Raw genomic sequence first — 20,728 nt, 5'->3', positions numbered from 1 at the left:
CCACAGGTGGCCTAAGCCAGTTAATCAAATTTGCCAGGAACTTAGCTCATGTGTCCACCTCCTCACTAAAGAGCATACGTAATGTTATAATATTGACTCTAAAGAAAAGGTTCAGAAAATTGGTACATTAATGAAATGTGTTTTTGTTTCTTGTGCTGGTTTTCTGTCAGGCACCATCGTGAGTAGCCAGCCATCTGGCCTATATTTGCTTTTTCTCTCTCTAGTGAATGGCTCTCACCTCTTCCTATTAAAGAAGCCAAGCCCCCTCAATTTGGCAAAACCTGCCTACCCATCTCTCTATGACATAAATCTCTTTCAGAAGGTTTCATCAGAAAGTATAATACATTATTATTTTTAATTTTCATTTGTGAAAACAACTAAACATCTTAAGTTTATATTTTTAAGAGAGATATTCATAATAACCATGCAAACACAGTTCTTAAAGGTTTTTCACATTCTCCCCTAGTCTTTAAACACACATACAGTATGTTTTCACCTATGTTTCAAACACAAGGGATATCATTTTTGCCCTGATCATCCAACATTTTATTATAAACATTCTTTGTTTACAATTGTCATTTTAAATGCTGAGTAATTGTCCATCTTTTGATGTGCCCTAATTTTCTTAACCAAGTCCCTATAGTTACATACTTCAGTTTTTCCAATTTTTGCTATTATAAATCATATTTTAGTGAACATTTGTTCATGGATGCATCATCTCCTCTCCCTCTGTTTTACAGGTCAGCATCAGTCCAGAGCTCTGGCAGAGAGCATGCTCACCACAAGTGAGTTTTTGAAAGAAATTAGTTATGAGCTCATCACAGGAAAGGTCAGTTTCCTGGCATCGCATTTCAAAACCACATCATTAGGTGAGTGGTTGTAGGATTCAGCAACACTGCCAGCCCCTAGCTATGTGATTTTCTGAATTTAAATCTTAGCCTGTCAAGGAGATGAGTGTGGAGCCTAACCTTGCCGGCTGACCTTCCCTCATGTGGAATGGTTTATTCTCAGTATTTTGTTACTGACGCAACAAGGGGTCCAGAGGAAAGCACACAGCGCTAGTATAGAGGACCTCAGCTCAACTACTACTTAGTGATGTGACCTTGGGAGAGATTCTGCCTCCCCAAATCTGTTTTCCAATATGTCAAATGGAGATAGAATGATCCCATTCTGCCTGCTTTGAGTATTATGGAGGTCAAGAGAGATGTGCCATGTGAAGCATGCAAATCGGTAAGCGCAATACACATGAGGGTAGCTCTGGCTATAGAGGTACTCTACAGGCATTTCCAAGTGTAAACTCAGACATAAAAAGCTAGCTGAGTAAAATCAGACAGAAAAAGCTGGCTGACTGACAAATCTTGATGAGAACCCAGCTTAGGTGCCCAATTTGGAGACTGATAACAAATGTGTCTCTCCTTGTAATCTTATCTCCACTTTATTTTGTAATAGGTGATGACCTGGACAAGCTACTAGACAAAATGCAACAAAGAAGAGGAGAGAGTGTGGTTACCCCCTTCAACGGAGACCTTCACGAATGTGTGTCAGCTCAGGAGGCTGCTGCTATGATTCCCACGCAAAACCTGGGTAACGTCACCTCAGACCAAAAGGAAGAAATAGAAGCTAAGTCATTCTGAGGGTTTTTGAGGTCTTGTCTTAGAGTCACAGACTATGACAGACTTTTCCTCCTTGTCTACATGATAAATATGGTTCAAATTAAAAATGCCTTACAATGGGGCCTGGATCAAACACCTTGTCCTTAGTAAATGTCTCCTAGAATTAAATCAAAGACTTTATTATAAGCTCTCTTTTTCCTTCCCTCAAAAAATTCTGGGGTCCATGAGGTACTTTCCTTAGCTCCACCAGCTATGCCCAGAGAACTTTTGGTGTTATCTGGGCTACAAGGAGCTACTTGAGTGTAGAATGCAGTCCATGCAGGACTTCTGGCTCTCCATCCCCTTTGTTTACTCTCTGACATGTAAAACACACATAATCTCAGGGATTGCAAGGCATTCCTGACATAGCACAGCAATACCAATACATCATCTGCCCTACAAGCTTCCAGGATATAAGAGAGGATGGTGGGACTAGGACTGAGGATTTCCATCATTTGATTGGATTCCTTTATGTTCAGATTCCTTCCCCAATTCCCTATTTGACAAGGACAACATAGGCGAGGACCAAAATAAAAAGGATAGGACAAAGGGTAGACATGAAACAGAACCATAGAGCTGCTGCTGACAGCCTTCTGGCCTTCACTTGATAGGAATGCATCATTTATATCGTAGGATAGCCTGAGCAATAAAAGCAGCATGGCTTGGCATCAGCTCAGTGACAAAAACAAATTCAAATGCATTCAATAATATTTATTTACTTCTGCATGTTGTTTGGTAATAAAGCGATCACCAGAATGAACTAAAATGTGTTCTGTTTTTGAATTATTAACAAAGTTAGAACTTAGACATTCTTAGAGTACTTACAGATTTCCACATTCATATCCTTGATTCCCTGTGTAAGAAAGATTCCTTAAAGATATTTTTAGGTTTCCTCAAACTTCAAAATTTACTAAGTTAAATTCTACAAAGCTATACTATCATCCATGTTAGTCCCATCTAAACTATTACACAAAAGAAATAATAGCCTATCAAAAGACAGATTTATTTTGATTGGTAATCTTTGTGGGTCAAAAACCATTCTGCTATTATAAGTTGCAGCTTTGGGCTTTTCTAGTGGGTTCTCTCAGCCACCTGTATCCACTTGTTGTCAGGGTTCCATGCGGCTAGAATACGGTGACTACCGTCTTTACGTTGGCCGCATTGTAGTTTGATTTGAGAAAACGTTAATTAGTGCAGGTTAATTGAACCCTTGTGTGTTGCAGTCAGACTTCCACATATGTTCCCAATAAAAAGCAGCCTCATAAAGAAGTATTAAATGTTGCCTGCTCAAGTTCACTGTGTGTTTCATGCATGCATGTATGAGATTGATTGCTTGGTTATAACTTGTAATAAAAAGCTACTGGCATGTTTAGAGTGTCTGGGCAATGTTTTTCTAATACGTCACCTCTTAAGTGGCCAGCTGGCCATGTCATGAGTCAGGTCTCTTCAGATAGTACAGACGTCAGCATTGGAGTTCACCACATCTACCTACAATTGCCAGGTCACAAGCACTGGCAGGTTGAGTGGAGGAAAGAGGTGAAGGTGGTATCTCTGTGACCTGTGTCATGCAGTCCCCAGGGAGGAGAATTTCAAATCATATTGCAACTGACTTGTTAGAGAGGAAATGTTTACTGTGGTGCCATCCAGAGAAGTTCAAAGGAAATGAGCATTATTATGATTATAGCGACACCTCCTTTCCTGAATAAGGTCTGGGCCTGGACACCTGACCTATGCTGATAGTGGGAAAGAAAACTGGAAACTCTTGCTTTCCCTTTCCAGAGATGAGTCCCGGCTCCCGCTAGGAGAATATAGTCTGTCCCTACATTTCTGGATGGGGGAGGGGTATTGAGTAGTGATTTGTTGATTTTAAAAGAATACATTTGTACAGTTACCACATCCACTCTTGGACACATCATTTCAGCCAAGTTTTCAGGGAAAATAAACAAATCTATTAAAACTCAACAGAGAGACCAGACTGTGAGAATGCTTGGTAGAGGGCATTACTTTACCATGTATGCATGTTGTGTTCACAGTGGCCATCAACAGAAGCGAATTAATCTTGTTGTTATGACTTTTTTATTTTAGATTTAGATAATGAGACCTTCCAAATTTATCAACCACAGCTAACGGTTGCCAGAAAACTCTTATCCCAGGTGTGTGCTATAGCAGACAGCGGCAGCCAGAGCCTGGACCTCGGCCACTTCAGCAAAGTAGACTTCATCATCATTGTCCCAAGATCAGAGGTTCTGGTCCAGCAAACTCTTCAACGGATTCGACAATCAGGTGAGATTGAACTTTCAAAGAAAACCCGATGAAGATCCAGCCCTAGATTCCCCCTGCCTCTTGCTTTTCTTAATCCAAATGTTTATTGAACAATTCCATCCTGGTTTTTTTACAGTAATACAAATCATAAGAGCACTTTAAACATTATTTTGAATTTATCTGCAGGTTTTATCTCAAAAATACTCTGACCCTTTTCCCTCCTAGGTCAAGGGTAAATTGATGTGCATGTTTGCCTGATACTGTTAAGTCCATGATGTAATTGGTGGACTAGAAACTGGTCATTCATTTATGAAGAGAAATTTTCTCAAGGCAAGGATACCCTGCATGGAGTGCTGGGGTCTATGCCACCTGAGCTCCTTCTGTGGTGTGGATGGGTGGCTTCTTAGATATTTAGCAAACTATCAGCACAGTTTCAAACTAGAAATCAGGTCACTACTCCCTCATGTGAACAATGATAACACCTCCTTAAACAAATATGAAGTTAGAATTTCTTCTAATGACTTTAAGAGAATGAGTAGGGAAGAAAAAACTGTTTTTCCCAGAAAATGGAGAAAGGCAGGGAGGAAATATCTTAGAGTTCTGTGGTAAATAATATCCCTTTCAAATATAAAATTTGCCTACAACTAGAAGATGCAATAAAAAATTCAGAAAACTGGGGTGGCTAAAAAATGCTTGCCTTTGTAAGCTAAGTTTGAAAAGGAAATTATGATGTCAAGTTGCTTCTGAGTACCTTAGCTGGGATAAACATACACATACATATACACATACACACACAGATTTTAGCTGGAGGATGAATCTTTTTGCCACAGCAAAAATGTTATTTTCAATGTATTTGAAAACAAGAAGAAAAAAATTTTCAAGAAATTAAATGTAGTTTATTATGTTCATATCTATGATACAATGCTCCTTAAACCTTAGTATTCCCATTGATCACCTGGGGATCTTGTTAAAATGCAGATTCCTCTTGGTGGTTCTGCATGGGTTTATTTGTTTTTTCAGTTGAGGTATAATTGACATATAACTTTGTATTAGTTTCAGGTTTACAACATAATGATTTGATAATTGTATATGTTGTGAAATGATCACCACAATAAGTCTAGTTAACATCTGATATCATATGTCATTGCAGAAATGTTCTTTTTCTTTTCTGGGTTGAGGACTTTTAAAATTTACTCTCTAGCAATGTTCAAATATGCAATATAGTATTATTAACTATAGTCACCATGCTGTACATTACATGTCCAGGATCTATCTATTTTACAACTGGAAGTTTGTACCTTTTGACCACCTTCACCTGTTCCCCACTACCCCATCTAGCAATTGCCAATTTCCTCTCAATATCTATGAGCTTCTTTTTGTTCTTGTTTTTTGTTTGCTTGTTTGTTTTATTTTTTAGATACCACATGTAAGTACGACTGTATGGTATTTGTCTTTCTCTGACTGACTTATTTCAGATTCAACATTTCTAACACGCTCCCAGGGGATGCCAGTGCTGTTGGTGAGAGGATCACACTTTGAGTAACATACTCCATAAGAAATCTTTCAGTGTTAGTTCCATGGGCCAAATGAGCTGACAATAGATTTTCCCCTCTTTACATGTGACTGACACTTTACATGTGACTTTCCATGCCTTCTAGAGGCTCAAGTGATTGGTTAACAGTGTGATTTAAAAAAATTTTTAAACATTTATTTATTTTTGAGAGACAGAGTGAGATAGTGCACAAATGTCGGAGGAGTAGAGAGAGAAGGAGACACAGGATCCAAAGCAGGCTCCAGGCTCTGAGCTGTCAGCATGGAGCCTGACACAGGGCTTGAACCCATGAACGATGAGATCATGACCTGAGCCGACTGAGCCACCCAGGCACCCCAACAGTGTGATATTTTTTGCAGCCTCTAAAATTCTGAATGACAAGTTACAAAATGACCTGTTGGAAATATTGACTTATAGCTGATTAGCTGGAGAAGGTCAAATGCCTTCTCTTACAGCTCTCTCAGAAACCAGAGTGAGTACTAGGTCACCTCAGCTACTGGCCATTTCTGTACTTTTTTATGCTCCCGTTGTGAGAAGTAGATAGGCTATAGTCATAACAGTCACCAGATTTGGTTTTTATGGATTTTTCACTTCCTTACCATGGAGAAGGTGCCTTCTCTTATAAGTCTTCTATTTGTACCAATTGGCCTTTGCGGCCTTCCTGAGTTTGTGATCTGATATCTGAAATCATGCTTGAGCAAACACATCATAGCACCTGTTTCAAGTGGTGAAATCATCCATGGTCAGCAATTGTGCTCTCTGCAGAGGCTTTTCCTGAAATAACCTCTTGGTGACCTGTATTTCCACCTTTCTAAATAAATGTAAGACCCTAAATAAAAACCTTGCATTTTTGAGATGAAATTGCATAGGTCCTTCCTTTTCCCTTCTCAGTGTCCTCAGATTTTTAAAGTGAGAACTTCAGTACTATAACACCTCAGAAAGGTACCAGAATTTGACTAATTACATAAGCTTGGAATCCAGAAAAACCAATGTTATGGACAAATTTGGAAAATTTAAACCAAAGCATATTTTAAAAATTATTCACATCTGGCTTTGGCACACATACTTAATTTTATACTACAAGAGCAATCACTTCTATAGATTTAAAAATAACTGTTAATTTTATTATAAAAATGGTTGCATTCTTTATTTTTAAAAATAGAATCAAAGTAGGAAAATTTAAACATTTATAATCCCATTATTCAAGGATAACTACTATTAAAATCTGAGTGTTAACAAATGACTTAATACCTAGTATTTCAGGCTTTCTTCTCTACCTGTGTCTGTTTTTTCCCCTGACATTATAGTATGCACATTTGTCCATGTCATGAAAAACTTCTGTAAACATCATTCTTAATGAAGATATAGTATCCCATGTCATAATGGCACCAACATTTATTTATTTTAATATTTAAATACCATAATAGTCTTGGAACACGTAACAATTGAGAGCAAGCACATTTAAGGTATAAAGAGAAACTGTCCACCGCAGAGCAGTAAGCAGGAGATTATCCACTCAAATATCAAAGCTATGAACACAGAAAGGATTCTCAAGAAATCATCTGGTTCCGTTTCCTCATGTTTCACCATATGAATCAAGGAGAATTTCATTTGCCTTAAGGTCACAGAGGGCAGTACCTTGGGGACCAGAACTGCTTTTTTATTTCTGCAGACTTGTGCCTCATTTGTGCCTCTCTCCAGTCAGGTGCAAGTAGATGCCCAACTAGTGTTTGAATGAAGGGCTGGAGGGAGAGAGGGGAGGGATAGACAGAGGGGAAAACAGTGTCCAAGTGCTCTGTTTTCTGGTTCTATTTGCCTTTCCCTCAAAGAGGCATTTCAGCAGCTAGTAGGCCAGGAAAAGCACCAGGCAGGGAGAAGCAGCCAGGCCATGCAGAAAGGCCACATCCTTGGCAGTCCTTGTGTGGCTGAAAGAAAAAGGTGAAAATAGAAACCATCACGTTGTTGCGGACTCAGCTCTAAAGCAAAGCATGTGATACCTGAACTCACATTCTAATTATGGAAGGGAAGCAGATAGAAAGAAAGAAAGAAAGAAAGAAAGAAAGAAAGGAAGAAAGAAAGAAAGAAAGAAAGAAAGAAAGAAAGAAAGAAAGAAAGAAAGAAAGAAAGAAAGAAAACATGGAAAGAATTTGAAGGTAAAAGAAGAAATAAAAGGGGCTAAACATTTTTAAGTTTGCCCAAAATGGATTGTAACTGCTGGAATGATCATTGGAGAAGCAGCATAAGGAATTTTTAGACTATAGGAATACTTCTGTTTTAATGTCACTTATAAGATTTTTGATGTGGGAGCATAATTCTTTTAATTCTTAGGACACCCCAAATTCTATAAATTAGAATACTAGGATATCAGTGCAATCAAAATGCAAGCCACTTTCGATTCAAGGTGACTCAGATGACAACAGGAAGTATAGTGACTGCAAATATTTTGCTCCTCCCTGCTTTTAAAATGGTGTCTGTGGTGGTCCCAGTGAATGAGAACAGATCTGGCAGCTTCTAGGCAAGGAAGCTTTCTCATGCTCAGGGAATTGACACAAATTTGATGCCTCACCACATGCCTGACGATAAAAGAAATAGAGAAATATTTCTGTCTCTGATACGTAGCTTATTCTATCCATATGGAGATAAGGAGATCTTAAGGAAGTGGTAGAGATTAGGAGGGGAAATGAAGAGATAGTGGATAGTTTCTAAAATAAATTTTCTTGGTCTCATCAACCTCAGACCACCTTGTCAGTCACTTAAAATTTTAATAGAAAAAAAACAACTATGTATTGGGCAGTGACAGGCAACAAGAAATAAAGGATCTTAAGTTAACATTCTTTTGTTTAAGTTTTTTTTTTTTTGAGAGAGAGAGAGAGGAGGGGCAGAGAGAAGGACAGAGGATCTGAAGTTCTGCTCACAGCAGAGAGCCTGATGTGGGTGATCAAACTCACAAATGGTGAGGTCACAACCAGAGACAAAGTCAGGTGCTTAACTGACTGAGCCACCCAGGCACCCCCTTAAAGTTAACATTCTTTTTTTTTCTTAATTTTTTAAAGGTTTATTTATTTTTAAGAGAGAGAGACAGAGCGCAAGTTGGAGAGGGGCAGAGAGAGAGGGAGACACAGAATCCGAAGCGGGCTCCAGGCTCTGAGCTGTCAGCACAGAGCCCAACGTGGGGCTCAAACTTATGAGCCGAAGTCAGATGCTTAACTGACTGAGCCACTCTAGTGCCTCTTAAGTTAACATTCTTAAAATCAATTTCCAACCAAGCAGTTAGCTGCCCAGTGCCCAAACCTGGTTTATAGAAGATGTTGACACCTGGCTCACAGGCTCCTCCTTCCAGTCCACCATCATCTAGAGGTACTGCCTATCCATCCAGTATCCTAGTTTCTCAGTACCTTGAGCTCCTCACCCCCAGCCCTCTGCAACTGCCTGCTTCCAAGTCCTTTCCCAGATTCTATTGGATCCTGTAATCATCCATTCCAATATCCCCTGTGTCAGACCACAAACTTGCTTCCTACATATTCACAATGTTAGATACTATAGGGGGAAAAAGTCAACACTTACAACTGATATCATCATATACTCTTTGGTTCTCTAGTTGGATCTCTCTCCCATTCTCCACAGTAGCTGACTATTAAGACACTATTTCACCAACCCTTATATCTTCGTCCTTCTCTCCTAGCATATGACCATGCCATGTATTTCTCTCTTCCCCACACCCAAAAGAAGAAAACTTTGAATAAAAACTTCCTGCTTCCAGGGGTGCCTGGAAGTTGGTTAAGCATCCAACTTTGGCCCAGGCCATGATCTCATGGTTTGGGAGTTTGAGCCCTTCATGTACTAACAGCTCAGAGTCTGAAGCCTACTTAAGATTCCATGTCTCCCTTGCTCTCTGCTGCACCCTGCTTGTGCTTTGTCTCACTCTGTCTCTCAAAAATAAAAATTAAAAAATTAGAAATTAAAACTTCCTGCTTCCAAATCTAGAAACCTAACTGCACACACACCTATCTTTTTCCCTTCCCTCCTGTCAGTGAAAGAGTGCTATGTAAGCCTGATTCTAGATGCATCTCTCCTCATTTTCATGGACCTCACACAATTGATTATCTCTTCACTTATTGCCACCTTCAACTTCTTTCTTTCCTGGGGCTCATTTGATTCATTTAAACCTGCCCCCACTCTCTCAAAGACAAAATGAGCCTTCTTAACCCTCCAGCTTACCCTCCTCTAATTAACTGCCCAAATTACTGAGAGAGTTGTCTGTTGTTATCTCGTTTCCTCATTTCCCACTTGCTCTTCAAGACGCCCTGCAAACAGGCCTCCACTTCCTACCCACTGCCCCTTTTAGTACTCACCAGTGTTGCCAGTGATTTTTTCTTATTAGCACAGGTGACCTTCATTTCTTACTGTAAACACTGAAGTTCCTTTGGCTTCCAGGACACATTCTTACTCAGCTTTTCTTCCACAGCTCATGCACTCAGTGCTCATCTGCACCCTGGGGTGCTCCAGCCGGGGCATTCAACACTGTGTCGTGGCTGTGTGTTTATTAGAGCTCTTTCTCCACAACTGGAAAGTAGAATATTCAGGGAACATCTATGTTTATGGATGGCACATCAGACACTTAATATTTGTTAAACTGAATTTTTTGTAACATTTTGTTCAACTGAACTTTAAAGTCGATTTAAAAAGGAAGACACAGAAGCAATATTTGAGATTTGGTAGTCCTCTTGGCAAAAATCTTACTTGGTCATTAAACTCATGTTTCAGAAATCTGCTTTGGCTACAAGTAGAAGCCTTAAATGTGTATGTATTAGTTGTGTCTGTCAGTCACACGGGGCTCTGGAGTTGTATCTGTGTTTTCAGAATGCTGTTCTCGTACAGTTTTAGTGCTGCATTCAAATTGCATAGTAGTATAGACTCACACAGACAAGTTTCCACCAAACCCAGATTAAAGAATCCTCTCCCAAAGGAGAACAGAAAGGAGCCAGCAGAACCACCAAAAGACAAAGGGACCCAATGCAGTGAACCCTGAAAATAGTCACAAGGGATTTTAACCAGCTGTTTTAATTCAAGATTGCCTGGTGAAGGAATGCCCATTGTTACCATAACACTTAAAAATTCAGCATGCTCTAACGATTTAGTATTTTCTTGATTTTCATTTTTTCTTAAGCAGTAGAGTATTTTTGCATACCAAAACTTCAGAGAAATTAGTTCCATCCACAGAAGAGATAAACAGCTAAAAATGAGAGTAGTTGTATTTTTATTTGGAATATGTTCCTGATGAAAAGAGCAATAAATAAAAATTAGAAGTAAAAATTTTAGAAATAACTTCTTTGTTAAAATAATAAGATTTGGCTGGGTGGCTCAGTTGCTTAAGCATGTGACTCTTGATTTCAGCTCAAGTCATGATCTCATAGTTTGTGAGACTGAGCGCCACGTCAGCCAAACTGAGGGGAAGGTACAGAAATTTCCCATGTGCTCCTTGCCCCCACGAATGCATGGGACCTCTCATTATCAACATTCCCCATTAGAGTGTCTCTTTGTTATAATTAATGAGTCTTCATTGCTTGTGTTCTTCTAATATGTTACTATTCATTTTCATGTGCTTCCTTATTTTTTGGGACCACAGACATTCCAAAATTATTTTTAATTCCCTGCCCCAAACCTTGAGTTAAACTTTTCTGCAAGGAACTCTCTGATTCTGCCTATTGAAGAATGCTATTTAGAAAGCAAAATCTAGGCTAAATGTGCTTATTGTTACTGGAATGTCATTGTCCTTATGCTTACTCTGCAGATAGAGATAGGAAACATATGTATGTTTATTAACACATGTGTGTGCGCTCACACCCCCCCCCACACACGTCTTTATTTCTGTGTCTATGTTATATCTGTTTATTTTAAAATATGAGTTTGTATTGATGTGTGAACACCACAGGGTTCATTTTAGTCTTTCCCCTTTCTTTATTTGTAACTTCTTTCTCAGATGGGGTGGTAAACCTAGTTTTCATTATCTACAATGTATTTACTTCTTTGATTTTTTTTGTAGCAGTTATACAATTGCTAACCCATACCCTTGTGAGAAATAGATTTGCTAACTAAAGTTTTTGAGTACAACATTTTTGTCTTTAGTGTTATAGTATCCAGCCAAAACACTGATTTGCTTTACTTACATTTGTTCTTTTCATCCTTCAGTGTGGCCATATTAGGTTTCATTTATTACTGTTTGAATTTCATTTTGCGTATCTCTGCACCCCCTGCCCTTATCCTTGGTTGATTTTGTTTATTGCTATGGTTCTAAGAGCCAAAACTTTACAAAATGGTATATTCAGAGAAATGTCTGTCCCTCCTGATACCCTCCCTGTTCCCATTCTCCTTTTCCTTTTACCTGTTTTCCACTTACTCACCTGTAAGTAATCAATGTCTTTAGTTTCTGGTCTATCTTCTGCATTTCTTTTGCAGAAATGAGAAGATGCATATGAATTTTTTCCATCAACTTCTTTCTTACCATTATATTGGTTTAAAATCTTTCACTAATTTGATATTATTCCATTTCATCATGGTTTTAATTTGTATTTTTCTTACTACTAATGAAGTTTAATATCTTTTCATATTTTAAATAGCCTCTGGGTTTTTTTCTTTTAGGAAGTGTTTCTTAAATTTTTTTGCTCATTTTCTCTTGGGTGTGTAGGAGTAATGTATGTATTCCGAATATAAATTTTTCATTAGTAATACTTGTTACGGATTTAGGAGTCTTGTCATTTTATTTGTAATGTCTTTGATGAAGAGAAGTTCTTAAGTTTAATTTACCTATCCTCTGGGCTTTTGTGCTTAAGAAATCATCTATGAGTTCATACGGTTTTTCTCTGTATTGTTATTTAAAAGTTTTAGAGTTTTGTCTTTGACGTTTAAGTTTTTATACACATGATTTTTTTAACATATTGAGTAAGGTAAGATCCAATATAATTTCTTGGTTCTTCATTAATTATTAAAGATCCCATGCTTTTACCACTGATCTGCAATGCAAGCTTTATTATTAACCAAATTTCCATATGTATGGGTGTCTCTTTATGGGGTCTATTCCTGTGCCAAAACCACTTTGTCTTATTAATACAGCTCTATAAGTCTTAGTCTCTGGAAAGACAAATCTCTCCCACCTTTTCTACTTTAGGACTATCTTGACTGTTCTTGGTCCTTTGCTCTGCCATATACATTTTTAAAATAATTTTTCAAGGTAAAAAAAAAACTGTTAGAATTTTTCTTGGAATTACACTGTACCTCTAGATAAATTTGAGAATTCACTTACAACTATATTTTATGGTATAGCTCTATTCAGGTCTTCTTTAATGTCTGTAATAGTTTCATCATTTTCTCCATAAAGATATTATACACCTTTTATAAGGCTTATTTCTAGATACTTAATATTTTTTATGTTATTGTAAATGTTTTTTAAATATATACTTCTTAACTGTTTGCAGCTAATGTGTAGAAATGCAACTAATTTTTATAAACTGATTCTGACTCCATCACTTTAACCAAATTCTTATTAATTTATTTGATTTATCTGTAGATTATTTTGTGTTTTCTACACAGACATACTATTAGTAAATAATGATAGTTTTGTTTCTTATTTTATAGTTACAAGTGAGAAATATCAGAATATACAATCACAAAATTCTAGGTAGCACAATATGCATAGGAAAAGACTCAGGAAGGAATGCAAAGAAATGTTCACAATAGCTTATTCTGAGTTAAAGGATTATGGATAAATTTTTCTTTTTAATATATCTCTATACTTTCCAGTTTTTCCAAGATGAGTATCTATCACTTTAAACCAGGAAAGAAACAAAACTTAAAAATAAAAGCAAGTCTAAAACAAACTTTAAAGGTAAGGATTCCTTACTAAAAATGCCCAGTTAGAAATAAAAAAACTCAAATATCTCTAATGTGCCTGCTGCCCACCCAAATTCACCACTGCAGAGCCAGATGGTTGTATAGTTATGCACTAACACACACATAATATATAAGAGAACCTCTTAGATCCATGGAACTTTGTCTTTCCATTAGGGCATGTATGAAATTGACCTGTCAAAGGTCTTTATTCATTTATTTTAAAGTGTAGTCAGCTCTTCACTATCCATAAGGAATATTTTTATTCTTTATGAATTATTATGACCTTTTCATATTAAGTTACTACTAACTTGCACTGTTTACTTACTAGGGATAAACTTAGGAAATACAGACTAGTTTTCAACTGGCACTCCTCTCCCTATTATAGAGATAAGGAAAGAGAAACCCCCCAGAAATTAAGTAGCTTTTCTCTCTATTTTTCTGCTCACCTCCTCTATCCCATAGTACTTGTCTCCCATCATGACACTTGTCAAAATTACCCATCCTCTCCATCATAAACTCCATGAGGTTAAGTCTTGCTCTCCTGTGTATCCCCAGGCATAGCAAAATATCTGACATAGTTCCTGATACATAGTGGATGCTCAATAGATCACTGTGGAATGTTGAATGAATTTTACAAGCAATCCACTTTTTTTAAAAAATCAGAATACTTGCCACATTAGATGTTTGATTGATTGCTTTTGGATACAGTCACAATAACATCTGGCTACATTTGGGTGGAAATTGAAATCAATGTCTGGATAAAGGCTTCTCATGAAAAATGTTTAAAAGCAAAATGAACTTTCTGCTCATCTTGTCTTGTATGATGAATTTTTCATATGGTAAAATATTTTTCCTATTTTCTTTTATGCCATTTAGAGCTATTACTATTACATCATCTAGATGTTAATTATACGTAGTTGTTAATTGAGCTGATTTTACCTGAAAATAAAAGCTAGATAAACAAAAGTCATCATAATTTACAAAAGTCTCTTAATTTAACTTGTTTCTTCTTTTTAAGTTTCTTTTATGTCTTTATTTTATTTTGAGAGACAGAGAGCGAGCGGGGGAGGGGCAGAGAGAGAGAGGGAGACACAGAATCTGAAGCAGGCTCCAGGCTCTGAGCTATCAGCACAGAGGCTAACGTGGGCTGTGAACCCATGGACTGTGAGATCATGACCTGAGCTGAAGTCGGCTGCTTAACCAACTGAGCCAACCCGGCACCCCTGTTTCTTCTTTTTAATTTTTATTTTTTTCCACATAGTCGTGGCTGGTGGGTATGCTGGTATTGGATGCTAAATAGATATCCTTGTAGCCCTTGGAGCTCAGGCTGGTTCTCAAGGGTCCTGTGGCATATCTAATCCCTAATCAGTCTTCTGGTTCCTTCTTCTTGTTGGAGGGCCATGGGCTTAGGTCATAAGGCTCTCATCTCAGGGTGCTTAGCCCTCCCCCCACCATGCAGCTAAGTGTATGGAAGAGGGATTTACCCTTGGTTTGGGGGCTTTCTCCCAGATTTATTGAGATATAATTGTCATAAAACATTGTGTAAGTTTAAGGTATACAGTGCATACCTTGATGACTTGATATCTATATATACTGTGAAATGTTTATCACAATAAAATTAGTTGACACATCCTTCACTTCACATACTTATCATTTTATCTCTTCATTTGAAAGGAAGATTTGTTATTTCAATTGATTATTCCAACAACACCTTCATGTGCCTCCAACTATTTAGATGTTTGAATGTAGAAGTAATTATATTATAGACAGAGATAATGATACAGTACTGAAGTTTACATTTCTAACATTTTGAGAATATGGTAATCTTGGGTAATTCAGTTCATTTTATGAGTTTGTTACATAATCCGACATTCATGGAGGACTGCCCATTCTCTAGATACTGTACAAAACTCTCACTATATAAAATGAGTAAAATACTACAAAAAAAGCCCACAGTCTAGTTGTGGTATTTTTGGACATCTTACATTATTATCCTTTTTAAATATATGTTTTGTTGATAAATTTGGGATAAAGAATGCTCATGTGACTATATTAATTTGGCTAAGAGCTGTAGCTCTGAGTGACCTATGGTAGCTATTAGCAGCAGCACTTCAAAATAGGATTTAATTAGACAGAGGCCTCATACATTCTACCTAATGTACCAGATCATTCCATGTTATCCTTTGTGTGAGGTGTAGGATGTGGGGTAGGATGTTCTAAAGAAAAGAAAATCTGATATTTCCGCTTCAAAATTGTGGTGGCGAGTATGCAAAAGGAAAAAATATCTGCTCTGTAAATCTCTATATATAGCTACTACCTGGTATATCAGTTGACATTGAACTTTCATTTATCTGATTTATATATATATGTATGTGAAAAGATAAATTCTTTTTTTCTTCTTGGCAGGTGTCCTTGTAGACTTGGGTCTGGAGGAAAATGGGACAGCTTATCAAAGAGCAGAGAAATATGTTGTTCGTCTAGACAATGAGATTCAAACCAAGTTTGAAGTTTTTATGAGAAGGGTAAAACAGAACCCGTACACACTGTTTGTGCTAGTTCATGACAACTCTCATGTGGAACTAACGAGGTGATTGCTTCAGAGTGAGCAAATATAGTGTTTCTTCTAGCACAGCAATGGTTTTGTCATAAATCCCTGAAAATCCCAGAGACCCTAACACTTGGCATCTTCTTATTGGTAACTTATTACTCTTTCCCTGCTCTTTCAACTTTCCCTACCAACTTAGTAATGACTTCATTTTAACTATACTACAAGTGAATTTAGAAATCCCCGTTAAGAGGTGCCTAGGTGGCTCAGTCAATTGAACAACTGACTTCGGTTCAGGTCATGATCTCACTGTTTGTGAGTTCAAGTCCTCCATCATGCTCTACACTGACAGCTCAGAGCCTGCTTTGGATCCTCTGTCCTCCTCTCTCTCTCTGCCCCTCCCCCATTCGTCCATGCTCGCTCTCTCTCTCTCTCTCTCTCTCTCTCTCTCTCTCTTTCTCTCTCTCTCTCAAAAATAAATAAGCATTTTTAAAAACCCTGTTAAAAAGCTGTCTTCAGAGCATTGTGGAACTCAGCGGCCTCAAAAGAAGGGCAGCAGCAGGGACAGTGGAGTTAATGAGTTCCCTGACGGGCCATATGCTTTTCTTTCTCTGCCTTTCCAGATCTTTGCCTTTTTTTCTTCCTTCTTCTTCTCATTGTTTCTCCTCTTCCTTGCCTTTCTCTCTATCCACATAACTTTAACAGCAGTAAAGATTCCACTTAAAGATCTCAGAGCAGGGGTGCCTGGCTGTGTCAGTCAGAGGAGCATATGATTCTTGATCTTAAGGTTGTTAGTTTGAGCCCCATGTTTAGGTGTAGAGATTACTAAAATAATAATAATAACACCTAAGCTTTAAAAAATAATAAAATCTGAGAGCAGATCTGAAACATTCCCTGATTTACCAGTTTAAACAAGAGAATATCCTATTTCTTTTGTGGGCTTACACTGAAAGAAGAGGAAGTGCAGCATGATGGTGTTAGTTTGGCTCCCAGCCAAATTACAGTAATTATCTGTTAGGCGATGTCTTTGATCCTACGAGTTTAAAAGGCAAGTTCAGGCATCATCAAGTGTCTACAGACTTTCCTTTCTTCAGAACACACTGAGGTTGAGAATATGAAAGATTTGGAGTGTGTTGTAGTAATGTCAGAATTGCAAAAGCACTTATTCTAAAGCCAGAATGTATTTGGCTCTCCATAATCTGAACTGTAGAGTCATATGTAGGGGTAAATATGATGTTAGATTTAGAAGGAAGGAAAGGAAAGGAAAGGAAAGGAAAGGAAAGGAAAGGAAAGGAAAGGAAAGGAAAGGAAAGGAAAGGAAAAGAAAGAAAAAGAAAGAGAGGAGAAAGGAGAAAAGAGGAAGAAAGAGAGAGGGAGGGAGGGAAGGAAGGAAGGAGAGAGAAAGGGAGGGAGGAAGGAAAGAGGGAAGGAAGAAAGAAAGAAAAGAAGGAAGAAAGAAGACACACTTTGCCCAGAGTGTCTTCAGTTGCTCCTAGTGTTCTATGAGCAGAAATAGCTCAGTGACCTGGTATTCCTCATCTTTGAAAGTTTGGAGTAGTAGCTCTGAGGATGTGTATTGGATCTCTGTATATTTAATTCCCCATGGCACTGAGATTATTTCTTTGACCAAAGAAAAAAATGTGGTTTTGAGGCTGCATAGCAACCTGGTACATTCAAACTAAACATATCTGAAAATGATTCAGATATAAAAATTTTATATATGCTGAGAGGTAGGAGGCTTTTCTGCAACCTCCTCATAGTCTAACATCCTCAAGGGAGGAAGAATAGTAGCATTAACACAGAGGGGATCCCTTGCAGTCTGGGGACCTCTTTGGGGTACCAATCACTGCAGAGTTATAAGCATCATGTTTTGATGGAGAAACTCTCATTCAGATGAGCTTTCAGACCAAAGTGATCCATCTCAACTACAGATTTAAATATCCTTCGCCTGTAGAACTGAGTTCCACTTGGAGGTATACCAGGGGCAGACTGAAAAAAGGGGAAAAAATATCTTTGAAATCTATCTGAAGTGGTAAAAAGGAATATAATTATTGCTCTTTCAAATTAAATGTTGATTGCCTCTACTCCTGCTCCCAATTAAAAAGAACTAGAAAAATAAAAACTAAAACATTATCTCCATTTTTTATGTTTGTTTCTGAATCTAATCTGTTAAATTACTAATGTGACTTTCAATATTTCTGCAGTGTCATTTCGGGCTCTTTGTCACATGGTGAACCTAGTCATGGATTGGCTGATAGAGTCATTAACTGCAGAGAAGTTCTAGAAGCTTTCAACCTGCTGGTGCTCCAGGTTAGCTCCTTCCCGTACACACTACAGACCCAACAGTCTCGAATCAGCTCCAGCAATGAGGTTCACTGGATACAGCTGGACAACATGGTGAGTCTCTTCTGCTCTCTGATACATAGTCATTATTCTCAGTTCCCCAGCGAGCAGAATCTTGTAATAAAATATGGTCATGGTTTTGTAAAATAGCACAAGAGTTCAAAAATCTAACATAAAGCTTTATCTCCTAAAAGTTCCATGTAATTACAATTATTATAAGACTAAAAACTAGTGAGTAGTGTCCAAAAGAATCTAATTATGCTGTTCTTTTTTAGGTTAGCATACAGATACAAAATTGTCACTCAATATAGCCCCCCCCCAATGCGATATTATCTTATACAGTCACCAATAGCCTGGATTATCTCCATGCCTTTAAACCATTAATTTCAATCTGAGACTTGGAAATATATTATCCTTTTGAATGGCTTCTCTGTCATGTTTCAGTCTTACTGATGTGTATAACTATAAATTATGCTTATGTTCTCCAAACAACTGGATTCTTTTTTCTTGTAATCAGTTCTCAGTCTTCTGGTTAAAACAGAAGAGGGGCACCTGGGTGGCTCAGTCAGTTAAGCCTCCGACTTCAGCTCATGTCATGATCTCCCAGTTCATGGGTTCGAGCCCCACATTGGATTCTGTGCTGACAGCTCAGAGCCTGGAACCTGCTTCAGATTCTGTGTGTCCCTCTCTCTCTGACCCTCCCCTGCTCATGATCTGTCTCTCTCTGTCTCTCAAAAAACAATAAATGTTAAAAAAAATTTTTTAAGAGAAGATTATGATACTGTTACTTTAAATTACTCAGTAGTACTTAATGTGTTGAGAGCATCATCTCAAGATCATACATATTCAAGACTATTTTTTTTTGGCTCCAATCCCTAACACCTGGAAAATATTTTCTATGACCTATATAGTTTATGATAAATATACTACCAAAGAAAAGAAATAAGTGTTTCATAAAAACAAAGAAGATTAGCCATTAAGCAGTGGATCCTTTGTTTAAAAAAATATTAAACATGGCAAAATGCCTGGATGGCTCCGTCAGTTGAGAGTCTGACTCTTGGTTTCTGCTTGGATCATGGTCTCTTGGTTCATGGGTTCTAGCCCCATGACAGGCTCTGTGCTGACAATGCAGTGCCTGCTAGGGATTCTTTCTTTCTCACTCTCTCTCTGCCCCACCATTACTTGTGCACTCTTTCAAAGTAAATAAACTTTTAAAAAGTTAAAAATTTTAAAAATATTAAATATAATGGATATTTTATTTTATTTATTTTTATGGTATCTTTTTTCTTTATTAATAGTTTATTACCAAGTTGGTTTCCATATAACACCTAGTACTCTTCCCCACAAGTGCCCCTCTCCATGACCATCACTCCCCCTTCCCCTTCCGTTCTCCTTCTTCAGTCTCTCATGATTTGCCTCACTCCCTCTCCCCAACTCTTTCCCCCCCTTTCCCATTCCCATGGTCTCCTATTAGGTTTCTCCTGTTAGACCTATGAGTGACAACATATGGTATCTGTCCTTCTCTGCCTGACTTATTTTGCTTAGCATGACTCCTAGGTCCATCCATTTTGCTACAAATGGCCAGATTTCATTTTTCCTCATTGCCATGTAGTATTCCATTATATATATATATGTATATACCACATCTTCTTGATCCATTCATCAGTTGATGGACATCTAGGCTCTTTCCATGATTTGGCTGTTGTTGAAAGTGCTGCTATGAACATTGGGGTACATGTGCCCCTATGCATCAGTACTTCTGTATCCCTTGGGTAAATCCTCAGCAATGCTATTGCTGGGTCATAGGGGAGTTCTACTGATCGTTTTTTGAGGAACCTCCACACTGTTTTCCAGAGTGATTGTACCAGTTTATATTCCCACCAACAGTGTAGGAGGGTGCCCAATAATGGATATTTTAAAATAAGCATGTTTAGCGGTACGTGGGTGGCTCAGTCAGCTAAGTGTCCGACTTCGCTCAGGTCATGATCTCGCGGTCCATGGGTTTGAGCCCTGCATCAGGTTCTGTACTGGCAGCTCAGAGTCTGGAGCCTGTTTCAGATTCTGTGTCTCCTTCTCTCTCTCTGCCCCTACCCCGCTCATGGTCTCTCTCTGTCTCAAAAATAAATACGCCCCCCAAATTTTTTTAAATAAGCATGTTTAAGTAAAAGATGCCAAATATGTCTTACATAAGAATAACATTTATTCAGGGGTGCCTGAGTGGCTTAGTCAGCAAAGTATTCGACTGGCTCAGGTCATGATCTTGGGTTTGAGCCCTGCTTTGGGCTTGCTGCCGTCAGGACAGAGCCAGTTTCAGATCCTCTGGCCCCCACCCCCTTTTCTGCCCCTCCCCTGCTCATGCTTGCTCTCTCTCAAAAAAAACACAAAAACCAAAACACACGCACATTAAAAAAATCATCCCTATGAGGTGCCTGGGTGGCTCAGTCGGTTGAACGTCTGACTCGATTTCAGCTCAGATCATGATCCCAA

At 38.1% G+C, this 20,728-nt stretch overlaps 1 protein-coding gene across 1 annotated transcript in view; it reads left to right on the top strand.

The window, feature by feature from the left end:
• The window catches only part of GREB1L (GREB1 like retinoic acid receptor coactivator), a 140,027-nt gene that overhangs the window by 70,807 nt on the left and 48,492 nt on the right, over positions 1 to 20,728 (top strand). Inside the window, exons 13-17 of the mRNA XM_029922999.1 lie at positions 741 to 869; positions 1,450 to 1,584; positions 3,738 to 3,935; positions 15,760 to 15,940; positions 18,103 to 18,295. Of these exons, the coding sequence (XP_029778859.1) occupies positions 741 to 869; positions 1,450 to 1,584; positions 3,738 to 3,935; positions 15,760 to 15,940; positions 18,103 to 18,295 (836 nt within the window). The remainder of the gene's footprint in view (positions 1 to 740; positions 870 to 1,449; positions 1,585 to 3,737; positions 3,936 to 15,759; positions 15,941 to 18,102; positions 18,296 to 20,728) is intronic.

Source organism: Suricata suricatta, chromosome 14 (assembly GCF_006229205.1).
Source record: "Suricata suricatta isolate VVHF042 chromosome 14, meerkat_22Aug2017_6uvM2_HiC, whole genome shotgun sequence".
NCBI classification, from domain to species: Eukaryota; Metazoa; Chordata; class Mammalia; order Carnivora; family Herpestidae; genus Suricata; species Suricata suricatta.
This window is presented reverse-complemented; position numbering and strand designations above follow the sequence as displayed.